The 19,283-nt window shown below is 41.4% G+C and overlaps 5 protein-coding genes and 1 non-coding gene across 6 annotated transcripts; 3 read left to right on the top strand and 3 right to left on the bottom strand.

The window, feature by feature from the left end:
• Positions 1-3,205: 3,205 nt before the first annotated feature.
• On the top strand, positions 3,206-4,869 carry BCR41DRAFT_345516 (Arylesterase-domain-containing protein). Its single transcript, XM_022022732.1, has 3 exons — positions 3,206-3,679; positions 3,808-4,111; positions 4,215-4,869. Exons 1-3 carry the CDS (start codon positions 3,284-3,286, stop codon positions 4,745-4,747), a joined length of 1,233 nt encoding a protein of 410 aa, XP_021886246.1. The 5' UTR covers positions 3,206-3,283; the 3' UTR covers positions 4,748-4,869.
• A 1,160-nt stretch (positions 4,870-6,029) lies between these two features.
• BCR41DRAFT_t8 lies at positions 6,030-6,101 on the top strand. Its single transcript has one exon. It is a non-coding gene; the product is annotated as a tRNA-Asp (tRNA).
• Positions 6,102-6,263: 162 nt separating this feature from the next.
• Positions 6,264-9,468, bottom strand: BCR41DRAFT_418609 (hypothetical protein; the record flags this gene model as incomplete). Its single annotated transcript, XM_022029648.1, has 1 exon — positions 6,264-9,468. One exon carries the CDS (start codon positions 9,466-9,468, stop codon positions 6,307-6,309), a length of 3,162 nt encoding a protein of 1,053 aa, XP_021886245.1. The 3' UTR covers positions 6,264-6,306.
• Positions 9,469-11,397: 1,929 nt separating this feature from the next.
• Positions 11,398-12,744, top strand: BCR41DRAFT_345511 (thioredoxin-like protein). The gene is made up of 3 exons (XM_022022731.1): positions 11,398-11,528; positions 11,979-12,085; positions 12,473-12,744. Exons 1-3 carry the CDS (start codon positions 11,452-11,454, stop codon positions 12,553-12,555), a joined length of 267 nt encoding a protein of 88 aa, XP_021886244.1. The 5' UTR covers positions 11,398-11,451; the 3' UTR covers positions 12,556-12,744.
• Positions 12,745-13,067: 323 nt separating this feature from the next.
• Positions 13,068-13,947, bottom strand: BCR41DRAFT_406740 (hypothetical protein). The gene has a single exon (XM_022029396.1). It carries the CDS (start codon positions 13,888-13,890, stop codon positions 13,189-13,191), a length of 702 nt encoding a protein of 233 aa, XP_021886243.1. The 5' UTR covers positions 13,891-13,947; the 3' UTR covers positions 13,068-13,188.
• Positions 13,948-16,115: 2,168 nt separating this feature from the next.
• Positions 16,116-16,757, bottom strand: BCR41DRAFT_299028 (Sel1 repeat superfamily protein; the record flags this gene model as incomplete). Its single annotated transcript, XM_022020506.1, has 1 exon — positions 16,116-16,757. A coding segment is annotated over one exon (642 nt), but the record flags the coding sequence as incomplete, so codon positions are not given.
• Between the last annotated feature and the right edge of the window lie 2,526 nt (positions 16,758-19,283).

Genomic DNA, 19,283 nt, shown 5'->3' with positions numbered 1-19,283 from the left:
GAAAGTTTAGTGTTTAGTAAGTTTTGCTTTAATTTCGGTGAAACAACAACCATTCAATATCCCTGACTTTTTATATTCTGTTGTCACTAAAGACGCGTTTTTAAATTAGGGGGTCCTTACTGTCAATGATTCGCAAAGATCATAGCCATAGCCATAATGGTAATCAATCAACATTTCCTTTTCTTTGTAACAGGGACTCACGAGCCCGAGTGGACTTATAAGTACTGGAGTCTATAGATGGGCTGCTCTCCTGGACAGTGCACATCTATTACCGTTTTTTTTTTTTTTTTTTTTTTTTGATAACAAGGACGGGATTTATTATCTATGATGCGCATCCATTGCCGTACGGGAGAATATATTTAACAGTCCCCCTCGATTTAGCAACCACGCAAGCTTATTTGGCAACTCTGATCTTTTTTGTAATTTGACAACTCGGGTTGTTAATAAAGAAAATTACCTTTCAATCTGACACATGTATCTTGCACTTATGGAGAACCTTTCGCACAGTTTGGTTTCATGCTCTCTACAACTACAAAATGGTGGCAATACTTCACTGCCATGACTGTGACTAAGGTCTTCGTCTCTCTTTTTTTCTTTCCTTCCATTATGCTTTACATTCGTCCTTGCTTAGATGTCCTTAAAAATAATTTTGCCGTCGTACATTAACATGCAAAACTGGATGAATGTTTTACTTTTTTTTTTCTACTTTACTTTAATCTTCTAGGGGACTTGCCGCATCATCATGGATGTTGACTGCATGATACCCTTTGACTTTGGTAGAAGAGCTGCAACTAGGAGAATATGATCTTGTATTGTTATTGTAGTATTGGTAAGAAAAGTATACCTAGCCATTTGCTCAGTTCTAGAAGTGAAAATCGGAAAAATCAATCTTTTTGCTTTCTATTAGCTATGACCCGCTTGTATAAAAGCTCATGCTCCATAGATGCTTCAATGCATGTACTGTAGAGTAAGCTTTCTTCTTGAGACAGATATGGAAAGCAAGAGTCACTAAAAACCATATGGAAAATGTTTTGCATTTTATTCTTCATTTGGCATACTAACCAGCAATTCCCTGCTTGCGAAAGGTACTTCAGATCCCGAACTATCGAATACTATGATTATCAAAGTACATATATAGTCTTAAGTCTTTAAAAAGGCTTATAATAATAATATTATAGTTTAATAAATCACTTTTTGCCTTCACTACCTATTACAATGACGCTAAGCGAAGCGACAACTGTAAAATACCTGTACTTCCCTATGATACTATAGTCAACTCAATAGGAACGATATCTCTTAACTTGATATTGGCTTCAGGTGGAAAGTTGATGACCTGAAATTTAAGTATGTAGCTCAGCACCATGTCTCCTACAAAATCTGATACTTAGATCATAAAGCTGGGTCGCCGCTGTCGATATCCATGGTTTTTAACGGCTCTTGCTTTCTATATCTGCCTCAAGAAGAAAGCTTACTCTACAGTACATGCATTGAAGCATCTATGGAGCATGAGCTTTTATACAAGCGGGTCATAGCTAATAGAAAGCAAAAAGATTGATTTTTCCGATTTTCACTTCTAGAACTGAGCAAATGGCTAGGTATACTTTTCTTACCAATACTACAATAACAATACAAGATCATATTCTCCTAGTTGCAGCTCTTCTACCAAAGTCAAAGGGTATCATGCAGTCAACATCCATGATGATGCGGCAAGTCCCCTAGGAGATTAAAGTAAAAGTAGAAAAAAAAAGTAAAACATTCAGTTCCGCGTGTTAGTGTAGTTTATCAGTTTATGGCAAATTTCGTTTAGGGAGACTTTTTTTTTTTTTTTTTTTTTTTTTTTTTTAAAAAAAAAAAGGCGTGTGATAAACACTAGATAGGCGGGCAGACAGATAGTCCAGGCACCAGGAGCATTGCCTCAAGGGTTACCACTCATGCTAACGTGGCTTATGAACATAATGTACAGTATTAATAATGAATTCTGCATGACGTCACGGGATGTTATCAAAAAAAGATAGGATGTTATACAATGCTAGTATGGCAATGTGTGGTCGATTAAAAACTGCTTTGCCCGCGCCCCTAATGATAGGGCAATAGAGCCCTATTTCTAGTAAACTCTCATGACCTTGTGTCCCTAATTACCAAAGGCAGTCAAGTAAGTGAGATAAGTTATTGGTCCACAACCACACCCATGGGGTTTTATTGAAGTTGTTATCAAAGACATATCAAGAACATTATATACTACTATAAGCCTGTTTATGTACAGTACAGCATTTGTCAACGGATGACAATGAAAAAAGAAAAAAATGCTGTTGTGACATTCAATTGGTTTGGTTTTCTGTAGCACGAAAACCTTGTTCCCCTATTTGCAGCAAGCACGCCATTTCACTACTTTTTTTTCGTGAAGGAAGCAATCAAGGATGACTTTGGCAGGCATCTCTTTTTAAGATGTACATATCCAGAACTCATTTGTGTGTATTTTCCATCCTATATTGATACTCGAGATGTCTAAGGTAGCTGTGCATGGCAGAGCACTCGCTCAAGCTGACTGATAAATAAAACAACCCTACTGAAGCAGGCGTGCTTGGTCTGCAAAATCACAGCCGCTTCGCTTCTTCCAATGCAGATCACTGTTTATAGGTCCGCTCGAACTCGCCCAATTACACCAATGTTTTGTTAACAGCCTGATGAAGTGTCCTTGTTGAGTTTCCTTATATTTTAGAGATAACTATTGGCTTAAAGATTTCAACTCAAGTTTTCCTCCAATTAACTTGCACTCAGATAACCATATTGCTAATTGAATGATTATTGAATAGAAAGTGGAGGGAAGTTTGAATTGAAATCTTCTTTAAAATATAAAAAATCTCAACAAGGGGCACTTCAGCGGGCTGTTAACAAAACACTGGTGTACAGAGAAAAGAAGAGATCTTTACGAATTATAAGGATTACAAATCCTGTCTTTTTTTTTTTTTTTTTTTTTTTTTTGATAATAAGGACCTTCCAGGGTCATAGAACTTATTGTGATTAATAATTTCGTTCTTTGTGAAAGCAAGGACGCCTAAGATTTAAAACACGTCTTCGGTGGCAACTCTAAGACAATAGGAAAGGCTGTTGTTTCATAGGTATTATTAATGCAAAATTTATTAAGTACTTTTTTCGATACTGAGGCGCGTAACTGCGTAGCTTATTTTTACAGCTTAAATAGCACCCCATTCATTCCTCCATTTCTCAATTCAGATCTCATCTTCATTTGAAAGAAATAAAAACAACAACTTTGCTCCACACAATGGCCAAGAATAACGCCAAGACTTCGGCTACTCCGCAAACACACACTAAGCCTACCTCTCCAAAGGCCACAGGTGGATTCAGTGTCAAAACTCTCTTCCGAGATCTCCTATTGGTCATAGTTCTCATTGCTGCCTTGAGTTACAACTTAATCAAAGACCTAGTGGTTGATAGTGGTGTTCTCCTGGGTGACATACAACCATTCAACACAGAGGGTTGCAAGCCTCTTGAAGGTCTTGAAGCCTGTGAGGACATTCATATCCATCATGCCTCTAGTCTTGCGTTTACAACCTGTGGAAACGCAGAGGCTCGAAAGGGCTGGTATCCACCTATTGACAAATTTAATTCTTCGACAGAGAATGCTTTCCAAGATGTGTTTGTGATCTATGACATCCCTGTAAGCCCTATTTATTGTTGCATATGGCAGATTTTAGTTTATCCTTTATCTTTATGCTTACATGCTCTTATTTTTTCTTTTCTATTTTTTTTTATTCTTCTATTCTCCTCTCCTGATTCAATGTGTAGTCTGGAAAGCATCAAGTAATGGACTTGGTTGGCTTTCCTGAGGGAGCTGATCGTGTGTTCCATGGATTAGGGATCCATGAGCGATCTGCGACAGACCTCACCATTTTTGCCATCAACCATCGCCGTACCGGAAGCGTCGTTGAGGTACTCGAGTACTCTATTGGTGACAAGGCCGTCCAGTACAAGGAGACTATCCAGCATGAGCTCATTCGCACTCCAAATGACATTGTTGCATTGGGGCCTCGCGAATTTTATGTTTCCAATGACCATAAGTATCTAACTGGCCCCATAAGACGTGTTGAAGGTAGACTAATTATCCTCTTTTTTTAAGTAACATTGGCAATGTTAAAATGTTTCTCCTAATTTTGCTGTTATATATACTTCTCTTTTTCCTCAAAAAAAAAAAGAGCTGCTTCGACGCCAATGGAGTAATGTGATCTACTATTCACCTGAGAAGACATTCGTTGCCTTTACAGGCGTCGCAAGTGCCAATGGTATGACTAGCAACAAAGACAATTCGCTTATCTTCCTCTCAGCCTGCCATGGTGCTGGCATGCATGTGCTCAAGCCTCAAGCAGACCACACACTTAGCCAAGAAGAGTTTGTCAAGTTTGACTTCTACGTTGATAATCCTTCATATGACCCTGTGTCTGGTGATATCTTTGTTGCGGGCCATGTCCAGCCCTACAAGATAGTTTTGGTCTCTCCTGAGCCCGGAAAACCTATCATCGGGCCATCCAAAGTCGTAAGAATGTACAAGAACCCAGAGACTTCATCTACCGCACCTAAATATCTCATTGAAACTGTACTAGCTGATGATGGACATTTCATCTCGACAAGCACGGTGGCAGCTATTGACCGCAAACATGAGACCATGTTGGTTGGCACAGTTTTCACTGCACAAAGTTTTTTCCGTTGTCCACTTCCCAAGGGGGCTTAAAAAACCAGAAACGCCTGAGTCAGGCACTTTTATATATATCCTTATAAATACTCATACCCTCGATCTGCTCGAAAGGTCCTATTGTTAAATAATCAATGATTCTAAACATTAAAGTGTAAAGATAACTGTGCTTACCCATTTATCAATGACGATTAAATTGATAGATATAACATGTTGACTGATACATGTAAATATATATTGTGGCCAATTACTTCACAAGCATAACAAGAAGAAATTCTCAAGGACCCACGAGGTCATGTAGGATCTAAATTCTTAAAGTTCTCTCGCACTTACCTAGCATTTGATAATTAGGCCCCACAAGGGTTTTTTTTTATTAACTGGGGCCCACAAGGTCATGAGATTTATTAGAAATAGAATTTATAAATGGGCTGCCCTATTAATTAGGCCCCACAGGGTCATTTGCATGGGGTGAATCTATTTGACAACCCGGGTTGTCACTCTTATTTGACAACCCCTCCCTAATTTAGCAGTCACACCGGCTTATTTGGCAACCCAGGTCTTCAATTTTCACTTTTTTGTTATTTGACAACCCGGGTTGTCAAAAAAAGAAGAAAAATTGTCTTTTTCAACCTGTCACATGACAAGTCTTCACCCTCTTGTACTTATGGAGGACCTTTCTCAGCTGGATTTCTAAAATGGTGGCAACACTCCATTATCATGACTGTGGTTATAGCTTCTTCTGTCTCTCTTTTTTTTCCTTTCCGCGTCTTACGCATGCGCCATCAAGCGTCGCATAACCACTCCGAATTTATGCATGCTTATTTATCCAAAAAAAACCCCTTAGTGCATGTTACCCGTATAGGCACATTTTCTATAAAAGCAAACCCTTGTTTTAGAAATCAGTTGTAATAAAAAAACAACACCTCGTAACCAAAAAAAAAAAGTTTGTTATTTGATGGAAGCTTTTAGATTGCTGGAGGGATTTCATGTTGCTGAGGGATAGCAATAGAAACGATTTTCACATAATAATCTTGCCAATAAAAAAGGGTTATCAAATAATAGTGAGCTTGGGGTTGTCAAATTAGATATTTTACTATTTGACAACCCCGGGTTGTCACGCAAAGAAAAAAAATTGAGAAAAATAATTAAGGGGGGGGTTGTCAAATAAGAGTGACAACCCGGGTTGTCAAATAGATTAATTCATTTGCATGATCATTCCATATATTCAGGAATCCACGTGACAAATTTACCTTATGCACTTATAGAATACTAATTCGTCTAGTTAAAGTAGTATTTATTTGAAGACTTCCCAACAAGAAATTCTTTGGTAGTATAGTGGTCAGTATCTCCGCCTGTCACGCGGAAGACCCGGGTTCAATTCCCGGCCAAAGAGCTTTCTTTTGCATCAGTTTTGTATGACCAACATACGATTCCATCCATCATGCATTTTATACTCCATTTACTCTTCTATGATTATAACGAGCACGAGTGGCAATCACTCTATGTTGAATAAATGGACATTTATTTTTATAATATTTGAAGAGAATTCATTACAGGGGGGTTTTTTTTAAAAAAGCATTAGTATCTAGTGTCTAGCGTCAATGAGTACTGACAGTTGGGATATACTGAGTTCGTTGAATACATAGATGATGATGTGCATCTGGAGCAGCATTGACATGGCTGTTGCTGTTGCTATTATTATTTTTCTTATTATTATTAATATTATGATCATTATTCGTGTGAAGAGGATGGATGGATGAAGCAGCACTGCACTCTTGTGATGATGTTCTGATTCTTGTTCTTGTTCTTGTTTGTATGTTTGTGTTCGAATTTGAGTTTGTCCTTGTTCTTATCTTTTTAGATGTCACTAGAGGATTCTCATACCCCTGTGGGGATGTAGATGTGGATATAGACGTTGGAGATGATGCTGCGGATGAAGTTAAAGTTGAAGTTGACATTATAATAGGTCGTCGAGTAGCAACCTCCATTGTGCTCTTGATATTGTTTGCACTGCTCGCTGAGCGATTCAACCTCTTTTTTGAGGATGCTCTTGGGATCCTTGAACCCGTAGTTGAAGTCGTAGTCACAGATGAATTATGCCTATCCACATCTACCATTCCATTTATAAATAATTGCTGATGAGGATATCTGCCAATAGTGCTGGTACTAGCCCTAACACTATTTCTCGCCCCAGGAATAGGGATTGGAAGAGTCGTTGTTCCTGTCGTTACTGATGCAGTAGTTCCAGTAGTATTGGTAGTAGTAACCGCCTGTAGAGATCGAAAATGTGCGTGCGATGGTGATTGGGATTGTGTTGCATTCGCTTTTACTGCTGCAGTGGTAAAGAGCGCAGGGGCCGTTCTAGACCGTGCAGATCCTACACGAACAGGGACTGCATCGACCTTTAAAGGACGATGTTGATGTATTTCAGCCTCATTTGATAGAATGGTGGGTGAGGAGGCTTTGCGGCGCGGCGGGATAACGGGGGCAAGTGCAGTCTGGTAGTCTTCATGCGCAAGGGTCGCTGTAGCTGTTGCTGGCACTGCATTCAAATGATTGGATGCATTTATATTTAAAGGGAGAGAAAAGGCAGAGAGAGAGCCCTTCCGTGGAGGTGTAAGCGGTTGTTGGAGTAAATGAATGTATCCGCCATACTTTGGTGAAGTCGGAGAAGGGGTTGAAGGGGGTGAGGTGCAGTAGAGCTCTGCTGGATCTCTGTTACTCAAAAGCCCTGTTGACCGCACGCTTCGGATTGTTGGTGAGGCAGAAGGGTCTAGAATACGGAATCCTTTGTCTTTTCGAGGCATAGATGTGGTCCTGTTCCTAACAGTATTCTTGGGTGGTGAACTGCTCATAGTTTGCTTTCCACTGTATGCAGTTGGGGTTGTTGGAGACAAAGGGTTTGATTCAGGCTCTTCTGTATGGTTCACCGTTGACATGGACGAGGGAAAAGATAAAGATAAGGGCGAAGACAAGGATAGAGACAAAGACGGAGACGCTGTGTGTATGTTGTCGAATGGATGCACTTCCTGTGTCGAACGAGCATGGTTAGGTGCAGCTGAATGCATAGTTGGTTGTGAATGTGAGTTGGAGTTGTCTGATAACGTTAGTGCAGGGGACTTGCGTCCCTTTCCAGTAGGGTGTTTTTGGTCAGATGTTGCACGAGGCGGGGAAGAAGACAATAATGATGATGTCCTTAAAAAAAATCTGTTAACCAACTCCTTGAGTGCCATGTGTTTCTCAGCATCTCCTGGGCCGTAGAGCTTGGATTCATCTGCTCGTGCATGCCAAGGAGTCAAAGTAAGCCTCAGGGTAAGGAATCTGCAATCCTTGACCCTCCCATCTCTATCCTCAATAACGGCATTGGATGGGAACCCATATTCGACCACCTCATCGAATTCACGTTCTCCAGCCGTCAGGTAGGTCCTGACCAGTTGTCGACTCTTGGGACAATCGTAAAACTTGGTCGGTGATGAGATTGTTGGGACCAGCATGATGTCGACTGAGGAAAGAAGAGAGCGATACTCAGCATCTACATCCAACTCTGTAGGACATGAAGAGGGATCTAAATCTTTCCAACAGCTACCTGGACCAAAAGGGTTTACTTCGTCGTCGTCCCCTTGAGTAGAGTCTGGTACAAGATCCTTGGTACTGAGAGTTTCAGAATGGTTGTTTTTCATTTCAAGGACCCTACTTAATAAAGAAGATTCACTTTGGCGCCTGAATGGAACACTCGATTCCCGCTTACTTCTGCTGGGCCAGATTTCTGGGATTGTATTGAGATTATGGTGCATTTTTAAAAAGTCTACAGGATTTTTATAGAAATCAAGCTCAGGATCATTTTGATCCTGCAGCTGCTTTTTATGGCGAGTCTGTGCTGACAATAAGCCACTTTCGACACTCTGCTTGCTATCACCATCACCATCGTCATCATCGGCTATTGCTTCCAATATGCGGCCTTTCCATTGGCGAGAAGCCCTCTCGATAGAACCATCCGAACCAATGCTGCGCTCCATAGGAGGTCTTTGACCTTTTGCTGCCCACAGACTATCTGCAGAAAGTGATCGCCTGTTCAACTTCTTTCTGTTATTTCTCGTGGGTAATATAGCTGGGGGCTCATGAATGGAGTCACTGCCACTTAAACCTAGAGGGGACCGACTTCGTATGGGCGTCATAAGAGGACTCGATATTTGCATAGGTGGTGGGCGATGGTCGCGCCCAGTGAAACGTGTGAGCATAAAGTGAGGGAATGTGGGGCTCTTAGGGCTAGAGGGACTTATGGAGCTATGAGTTGCGCTCAAGGCCGCCATGAAAGGAGGATGGCGGGGTGAAGGAGGGAGGGACTGAAATAGATCAACATCATAAACCGTAGAGCCTGCAGCCATCGCGCCCTGGCCACCAACAATAACAAAAGATGGCATTGCCGTTGGGCTCAATGGAGCACCTGCTAGCCCCACACCTATCCCGCCAGTACTATTGGTATAGCCTCGCCGCATCTTTAGTAGCTTTTTCATGACTCCGGCTGCACCAACCATTGGGGACAAGGATAGCCGTGAGCTATTAGATAAAGGACTAGGGTCTTGGAACAGTCTCTCGTGTGACCAGTTTGGTGAAGAGGGCAGTGGTACATTAATGGGCTCGCATCGAGTTAGGATAGATATGTCGTCTAGTTGGGGGACGTTGGACGAGAAGGAGGTGGGCGATGACGGAGCATCTAATACTAAGGACGAAGAATTGGATCTAAAACGTTGAAGCGACATGGCTGTGAAAAACAACAACAACAGCAAAAAAAAAAAAGAGGGTGGGACCTGCATTTAGCAAATGAATGACTGCAACTGATGTATCTTATCCAGTGAAGGCCTTCATATCATCTCGTACCTGACACGAGGGGAACAGTTGGTGGTAAAATCTGATGAAATAAAAAAGAAAATGGGCGTTCCAAGGTTCAAGGTTGAGGTGTACGAAGAGTTTTAATGATATTCTCCGTATTGCGGCTTGGTGGGCGAGAAAGGGAAAAATGGTTTTGGTATTAGATGGAGAGGGCATAAAAGTACAAGGAGTGATTGAGGATAGCCGAGTTAGGGGTATACAAATACAAGTGTAGTCGACGGTCGACTGAAGAAAAAGGCACCCTAAAGATCAGGATAAAAAGCGAAGTAATGCTTTAGCTAGAGCATGGATGTAGCAAGGAAGAGGGAAAGGGTTAGGGTGATAAACCATACGGAAATGAAAGAAAGAAAGAAAGAAAGAAAAAAAGCAAAAAAAAAAGAAAAGAGCACAGATTGGAGCGACATGACTGCATGGTTGTATCGGGGGGCTAGTCTACCCGACCTGCTTTGGTTCGCTCTCGTCCTATATCCATGAGCTCTTCTCTTTCTCGATTTCTGTCTCCCCTATAAACATATTCCGCGCGCGGTTATATATATTGAAGGAGATGAGGAAAGAAGGCAAGGATGATGATGAAAAAAAAGGAAGGAGTAGAAATATTTTACCCAGCCCTACCTCTAGCGATGCCAGATCGATGAAATGAGAAGGGGTAGAGAGAGAAAGAGAAAGAGGAGGAGAGAGAGAGGGAGGGAAAAAGGAAAGGTGGAATGGCAGAACACGAAGAGGAGAGCATTCAACGGAAAGGCCATGAGGAACTTTTCTGTAAACCACAGTCCTTCTTTTATTATCAGTGCGCAGGTAAAAAAGAAAATCAGGAGGCAACGAAAGAAGGAAAAAAAAAGCTTTACATCTTATTTGCCCATCTAAGCGGATGGAGGAAGCTTCGATATGTGTGTCTGTCTTTTCGATCAGGAGCGAGGATCTTCGTCGTGTTGTAGGATGCATTTGTGAATAATTAAGAGATTGCTATGGATATTACTGCTGTTCGATAAGAATAAAGTGCCTGATGCAAAATAAAAAAAGTAGGAAGATCATGATAAGCAAGAGAGCGTTGGCATCGTTACAAAGAGCATCCTGAATAACCGTTTGCTCGCATACTCGCATATTAAAAAAAGCTGCATATCGTCCCTGGATGATTCCTGTGCATGTTGGTTATTTTTTTAAAATGAGTTGTAGCTCTTCCATTAAATAGCTCTGTTTTGCCTCCAGAAGCCCATGCAAAAGCGCCACACCTATTTTAGTCGCACAGATTACAGCTGCAGCACGCAAAAAGGGGGTTTGTGTGTAATGTTCCATATAAATATACCATGCAGTGATCCAACATTCTTTATTCTTCTTTCCTCTTGAGCTCATAGCACCTACACTCCAGCTTCGAATTATATGCTAACTCATACATTAAAAAAAAAAAGGCATAGGGACAGACATCAAAGTTGATGGTAGAAGCAATGGTGGACAAGTAGTAGTCTTAAAGATGCCGTGTTGGCTTATTTCTCAATGATGAGCTGAAGGAAGATTTGCTTTATTGGATGTGGTTTTTGTTCATATTAGTCAATATTGAATGAGTTAATTTTTACGGGGCCCTTGCGAGGACAACGATGATCACAACCGAGTACAACGATGATCACAATCGAGTACAACACCTTAGGTATCCATTTGTTTCCGCTTTGACCATTTTTTTTTTTTTTTTTTTTTTTTTTTCCTCACACACAGGAGCCTGGTTTACTAATCACGTGGTTAGTAACCACCGTGTGACGTAGTTTCAGATACAAATCTACGGATTCCTTAGGATTTACCCCGAGCTCCTCAGATTTCTCGCTCATCACACATTCACACTCCTTCTATTTTCTCATAATCAAATGTCTGCCTTCACAAAAAGCCTCAAGGAACTTCGTGTTCACCTGTGTCAGACATCACCTGCCAGCAATGGGCTCAGGTAAATTAATGCCCACCTTCATTTTTTTTTTTTTTTTTTTTTTTTTTTTTTTTTCCTTTATTAGAGGAGGTCGGATCCGACCTTACAAAGAGGAAGGAACAAAAAAAAAGAATGGATCCCGAAGTTACCTTCAAAAATTTGCATCTCTGATTTAGTTTAATGCAGGGCATTAGGATAGAGAAACAACAGCTCAGAGGAAAGAAAAGGAGGTTATTCCGGACTCTTGACTAATCAGGACAGTGCCGGAATCAAGTCTAGTCTAAAGGATTAGAGGTGGAGATCATCAATCTATTGATTAGTTATGGGAACTTTCTTATAATAATTCGTCGACATGGTTTAATCATGGATAACTCGCCATAAGCTTCCGAAAAAAAAAGAAAAAGAAAAAAAAAAAAGAAAAAGTACTGAAGTCGATTCGAAAAAAATGTCTTTTTTTTTATCAATTTGTAGGCAATTTGTTGCCTCTAACTACAATGCTGTCAAAGCTGCCAATCCTAATCTCCCTATTCTTATTCGTGAGGCCAAGGGTACAGAGGCCAAGATCTTTGCTCGCTTCGGTAATTTGATCAAATTAATTTTTAATTTAGTATATCATTTACAAAACGTCTTTATGAAAAAAAAAAAAAAAAAAAAAAAAAAGAAAATACACAGGAATAGAACAGGATATGACAGGACAGGACAGGACAGGACAGGACAGTTGGAGAAACAAACATTCGATAGATGAAGAGTATTTGATCCGAGGCAACTTGCTCGCCATCCTTTTTTTTTTACTCTAGAATTTTGGATCAATGAAGGGAAACATAAACCCATTTAGCCCATTTAGCCCATTTAGCTCATTTAATGAACTTACAATGTTTCACCGTATGTGGAGTCGTTCAAAATCAGTTATAATGATTCATAAAACTAAATATGCACACGGACTTTTCTTCTTTTTTCTTCATTAGAGCACGGCCAGGAGAAGAAAGTTCTCTTGGATGGACTGAGTGAAAAAGAGGTTGCACAAAAGCTTGCTGACTTAGTCAAGTGAAAAAAGAATTGCGAGTTTACGAGTGCACAAAGAAGGGAGAAGGATTAGGAGTGCAAGGGCAGTAGCAATATTAGAGCTTATAACAGCACACAACCCTTTGTACGAACAATTATAGCACGGATAGTCTGTCTGTTGCCGTAAAATTAAAAAGGCATTAAATTTTACGAAACGCATTGTTGTTATTCAAAATCTCCTTGGGCTACGTTCTTGAGCTGATGCTGCAAAAAAAGGTCATAACGACCCGATTGAGCGATTTTAGTAATTGGTTCTTTAAAGTAGTTAACATGACGTTGGACGCGGTCCACGCTCAATTGTTCACTCTGTTTTTAATTTTGTCATGCAAATGCATAACCAATAGGCATGCCATCGTATTCAAATCGCACAAGATGAAGGAAAGTAGCCTTTCCATGAGTTGTTGTCGCTTTCTAGACCTAGCGGCCTCATAGTTACAATGGTCATTGTTTGATCATCAAGACAAACGGACAGTAATGGATATTAAAATCTGACGTTGCTCTGAAAATGATGGTGTGCTTAACAGCGCTTTAAATTCAATACATTCAAGAGCCGTGAGTGCTTGAACTGGCCCAACTTTACTTGGCATCAGCATCAACTTACTCTGCAACTTCTTTACTATTATTTCTTTGGCTTATTATTATTTTCAGGGACACCCTTTCCATCTCGATACATGGAACCAATAGTGAACTGAGCATCAGCATATCCTTGGTCAGCTTCCTTGAGATACCAACCAAAGGCTTCCGAATAATCCTGTGAAGTTCCTTTTCCCTGAGAATACAAGTTGCCCAGGTTATTCTGGGCAGAGGCATTCCCTTGGTTGGATGCCTTGAGATACCACTCGATAGCTTTCGAATAGTTCTGTGCAAATCCATTGCCATGTTCGTACATGTGGCCTAGACTAGTCTGAGCACAGGTATTTCCTTGGTTGGATGCCTTGAGAAACCACTCAATGGCTTTCGAATAATCCTGTGGAACCCCTTTGGCCTCAAGGTACATATAGCCTAGGTTGCCCTGAGCGGTGGCATCTCCTTGATTAGCTGCCTTGGAATACCAATTGACAGCTGTTGGATAGTCCTGCAAAACTCCTTCGGCATGAGAGTACATGTAGCCTAGATTATTCTGAGCGGTGGCATTTCCTTGGTCGGCTGCTTTGAGATACCAGGTGACAGCATCCCGATAGCTCTGTATAACTCCTTTACCCTGTTCGTATATGAAGGCTAGAGCGGTCTGAGCCTCAGCATATCCTTGACTGGCTGCACGGCGATACCATTCGCGAGCATTTTGGTAGCTCTGTGGGACCCCATTACCATAGTAGTACATGTAGCCTAGACTACTTTGAGCGGCGGCATTTCCTTGGGCGGCAGCCTTTAGATACCAGTCTTTAGCTTTCGAATAATCCGGTGAGCCACCTCTGGGTTGAGTAGCGGGATCTCGCCGAGCCTCCCAACCATGCGGCGCTGCTATCGACTCTGCACTCTCTGTAACAATTGATAGTGTTGAAATCGCAGACTCATAACTTGGAGCAGTCTCTGAGTGGCGTCCAGCAACTGTTGAGGAAGGCGTGGCATCCTGTTCTTCGAATAGAGCGTTCGCCTCTGTCTTGAGGCCTTTGCAGTCATAGCTGTAATCTATTTAGACAGAACTAAGATTGGTCACTTCACACATATATGCTGCAGCTGCTTTTCCCTTTATTACTCCTTGAGTTATTGCTGGATCTGGGTATGGTTCTCTTGAATTACCTGCCTGGGATATAACTATATTCAGTATGGTGTTAACTTCTGCACGGATTTGAAGAGGTTTTATACTACATGCAGTTTTACAATATTGAAATGGTTGAGTTGCATCAAATATCATCAACATCAGAACGGTTAATGTCATGTCACAATGTGAGGGGCGATCGTAGCGCTTAATTGTTATTATTCTTACTAGTTAAACTTATCGTCCGCGAGAAAGGAAAGGATTACCTTTCCATCTTTTATATGAATTGCATCTCTATAAGCAGATACAACATCGCTCCACAGGATGATGTACTGCTGCGTCCTATGGTTAAACCGAGCCTCAATAAATTGGATATCTGATGTTAGAGTTGACCCATTCGAGGTGGCGAGGCGAAATGCCTGGAACTTTTTTTCAGTGGATGTCATTGTCATTGATCGTGGTTTTATATGGGAGGATGGCAAAAGTAAGAGAAAGAAGAGAGAACCGAAGGTTGTCGCAAAGTCCATGTATAAGAAAAAATGGCACGTCCCCTCTTCGCTACTCTCCTTTTTTCCTCGTACGCGCTATTTCGAGACGAACAGCGAAAGTAAAAACAAAACACGCGCAGCTAACGGACGAATAAATAAGTAAACCACTGTCTTGACTATTCTAAAAAGCAAGTAAGACCCCAAGCAGCAAGAGGCCCATTGGGGTGAAAAATCTTCAAATCATCCGCAATTAGCGTGATGTTTCCTCACGTATAGCCGCACGAGTCAAGTCGAGTGCTTGATAACTTTCGCCGATATTACTGCTTTCGTATGTATGTGCATTTATTTTATTATCACAGTAGCCGGAAGTGGCCGGCTTCGCAATCCATGTTAAGAACAGTAAACCCTAAATATCCCGGCACTAGGATAACCAGCCTTACTACAACAGCAGCCGCACCATCGCCATCGTTGTCGCATGGGCCTGAGTATATGTTAACCCCAAAGCTTAAAGCAGCGAGTGAAACGAATAACATGCTTCTAATGAAGGTTTTATTGAAGGGATGATTCATTCCAGTCCTCAGTCTGAAAAATTCTCTCAAACTTTTGTCCATGGTAAGGCCCAGTATCTGGAGAGCGTGCCCTCTACCATACTCACCATGAGAGACAAAACAGATACAGAAAGCAAGAGACGCCTAGAGCAACTGCTTTGGGTGAAGTAATTACATCGGATGCAGATGGCAGAGCAGAGATCTATCAGAAGTATCATATTGATATAAGGCATATAGTTTTAAGAGGCAGTAGAAATGTGCAATTTGCACTCTCAAAGCCTAAACATCTATCCTTAGAGGACTTGAAGGGACACTCAAGGTATACAATGTTGGATGCATTTCACGATAAACAAGGAGTCCATCCATCAACTTTAATAAAGAGAGTAAATTACCTAAAAGGCTAACTTTACACATTTGAAAGCATAGCAATAATTTTCAGTTGGGCAACAAAGCTTGGGACTATAATAAAATGCCGAGTATTTTTTTTTTTTTTTTTTCCTAGAATTCATAAATCCAAATCGCGCAGAATAGAGGAAATGGAAAAACAGGACTTGTATGACTTTACGTAAGGCTTTGTTGCTTTCTCGACCTAATGGTCTTATACCTTATGGTTGAAGGAATAGTTGCAATGGTCATTAGTTTGATCATCAAGGCAAGTGAACGATAGTGAATACCAATTTTCTATCATAATTATAAATAAGTGCGATACCTAGCAGCACTTTAGATTAAAAACATCTAAGAGCCATGGACGCTTGAACAGGTCCAGCATTTGTTCCGTTGTTTTTTTTTTTTTTTTTTTTTTTTTTTTTTGCTATTGTTGTTTTGCTTTATCATGGTCTTTAGGGATGCCCTTTCCATCTCGGTACATAGAGCCGACAAAGAACTGAGCATCAGCATATCCTTGCTCTGCTGCCTTGAGATACCAATCAAAGGCTTTCGGATAGTTCTGTGAAACTCCTCTACCATGATGGTACATGTTGCCTAGATTAGTCTGTGCGGTGGCATTTCCTTGATCAGCTGCCTTGAGATACCACTCGATAGCTTTCGAGTAGTCCTGTGGATACCCTTTGCCGTGTTCGTACATATAGCCTAGGTTAGTCCGAGCAGCGGAATTTCCTTGGTTGGCTGCCTTGAGGTAGCAGTCGATGGCTTTTGAATAATCTTGTGGAGCCCCTTTTCCCACAAGGTACATGTAACCTAGGTTACTTTGAGCGGTGGCATCTCCTTGGTTGGCTGCTTTTTGATACCATTCAACAGCTTTAAGATAATCATGTGCAACTCCTTTTCCGAGAGAGTATATATAGCCTACGTTATTCTGAGCGGTGGTGATGCCGTGAGCGGCTGCCCTGAGATACCAACCTCTGGCTTTCGGATAGGCACTGAGGACTCCTTTGCCATGGTAGTACATGTAGCCTAGATTACTTTGTGCTGCAGCGTTTCCTTGCTTGGCTGCCTTGAGCTACCAATCAATAGCTTTTGGATAATCAGGTGAGCCTCCTTCAGCCTCAAGGCACGTATCGGCTAGATTGGCTTGAGTAGCGGCGCCACTTAGTAGGACCTCTCTACGAAGCGATGCCGCCACTGGTTCTACAAGTTCCTCAACAGCTGGTCTTGTCGAAATTGTGGCTTCATAACTTGGAATGGCCTCTGAATGGATCTCAGCTACTGGTGAAGAGGTTGGACCACCCTGTTTTCCAAATAGAGTAGCATTTATCTCTGCCTGGAGGCATTTGCGATTATCACTGTCACCAATTTTGGCAGGACTAGAAATGGTCGTTTGACACGGCTCTGCTGCGGTAGTTTTTTTCCTTTTTTGCTCCTTGCTTCATTGTTGATGCCGGATACAGCTCACTTGAATCACCTCCTTGAGGAGAAATAACTATGTCCAGTGTGCTGCAAAGTTCTGCGCGGATTCGAAGCGGTTTTATACTATCGTTAGGGTATTAAAATGGTATAGTTTTCATCAAATAATATCCATCATCAAAGCGATTAATACCAGAATATGAGAAGCGACCTTGATGGTCATATACTATTGTCATTATTCTCACTATTCATAGTTGTCGTCCATGAGAAAGGATAAGGTTACGATTCCTTTCTTTATATGGACTGCATCTTTATAAGCAGATGTAATATCGCTCCAGAAGATGAGGTGCTGTTGAGTCTGGCGGTCGAATCGAGCCTCAATATATTGGATATGCGGTACTGAGCTTTTTGACCCGTCCAAGTTGACGAGGCGAAATGCCTGAAGCTCGTTTTCAGTAAATTTCATGGGCATGAGTTGAGGTTTTGCATGAGAATATGTCGACAGCAGGAGGAAGAAGAGGAGAAGCTGAGGCCTTGGCAAAGCTCATTTATTGGGAAGTGTGGTCTAGTCCTTCGGTCTTCATTCCGCCCCTCCCCCCTTTTCCCTCGTTCGTACTATTACGAGACAAATCCAGAAACAAAGCAAACAAAGCAAACAAAGCAAGCAAACAAGCAAGCAAGTAATCGCAGCTAATGGACGAATAAACAGCTGTGGTGGAAAGAGAGGCCTCGGCGAGTTTGAAGAATATGAACTGCCACTCCTTAGTGGCGAAGGGAAAAGAGGGAAAACAAATAAGGCCTTTCCGCTTCAGGTCATCCACAAGTAATGTCAGAGATGCGACATCTCCGAGCGTATAAAATTGATAATTACTGCTAAAAGTTACCGTGCCACGCAGCTTTGGCTCACCACTAGCCATTATAATACAGCGAGCAATGCTAAGGAAGCGGATGTAGGGGAGACCGTTCAACGAAGCCATGGGCAAAACAACAGGAAGATTTGACAGAAGGCCAAGAAAAGCCTCTCGTCTCAGTTCCTTCTGCTGGCTATGATCAAATGATTTCAAACTCTTATCGTGGCGCGCTGGACCTATAGGTAATACTGACTTACAAGACTATATTTGGAGCCATGGGCCACACCAAAGCTTACAAAAGGTGACTTGGAACGTACAGAAGAAGCTATCTAGGGTTTGCAGGCACTGTTGAACCAAAGGTTCAAGTACTGCCCTCTGGAGGCTAAGGAGTAGTAAAGCAGATTGGCGCGCTTATGCGACCCAATAGGGAAGAAGGTGCTGAAAGGTAGCTGTTATAAGATTTGGGGCGTTGGACATCACCTGAATAGGAAGCCCAGGATATCCAAGGTTAAAAGTTGGATGGATAACCCCTATCAATTTTGCTCTTTGGACAGTCGTGTGCCATCGTCATCACTGTCACAAGGTTTAGATAGTATGTCGGATACATGGTTCAAAATAGGTAAATGAAGAACATACTGCCCAAGGAGTTTTTACTGAAGATGTGGTCGACTTTGGCACCTGTGATGATAGGCTCTATTGGCATATCATCCATAATAAGACCCAGTACCTAGGGAACGGCCTTTTCGCCAAACTCGTTATGAGGGAGGCGAAGCAGACACAATGATACCTTGGTACGCGTTTTGCAAAAAAAAAAAAAAAAAAAATTAGAACAAAAAAAATTACATTAAAAAGAAATCAGGACAATACGTTGATCATCAGGTGCCAGATAGAGAGGCTTTAATACATCTATAAGCCTATACAGCCATCCTACACAAAGACCAGTCGAACCTGGCTTTTATAGGTGATTTTTCAAGCAAAATGCCTACAAAGAATTTTATGGTGCTTCTAAAGGCCAATTAATGGAGTCACATATAATTGGCATAGTGGAAATGAGCTGGAGTGCTGTGACTTCGAGGCTGTCTAATATTCTAATTATTATATTAGCATGGGCACTGTTCATTTCGAAGACAAAGCTGAGACTCCATTATGATACAGAGGAGATTAAGATGTTTGGCCATTATGTCCCGTTATTAGGTTTGAGAGAGAGGGTTCGTGTAAAGAAGGAAGTGGTGCTCTCGGGCCAAATGGTCTGGTATGAGGATATTCTTTTGGGGGAAAAAGAGTTGCGTTTTCAAAAGAATCACTAAAAAATAATAAATTGAAGC

Source organism: Lobosporangium transversale, assembly GCF_002105155.1.
Source record: "Lobosporangium transversale strain NRRL 3116 chromosome Unknown BCR41scaffold_2, whole genome shotgun sequence".
NCBI classification, from domain to species: Eukaryota; Fungi; Mortierellomycota; class Mortierellomycetes; order Mortierellales; family Mortierellaceae; genus Lobosporangium; species Lobosporangium transversale.
The sequence above is the reverse complement of the archived record's forward strand: the minus strand, read 5'-3'. Positions and strand labels throughout refer to the sequence as shown.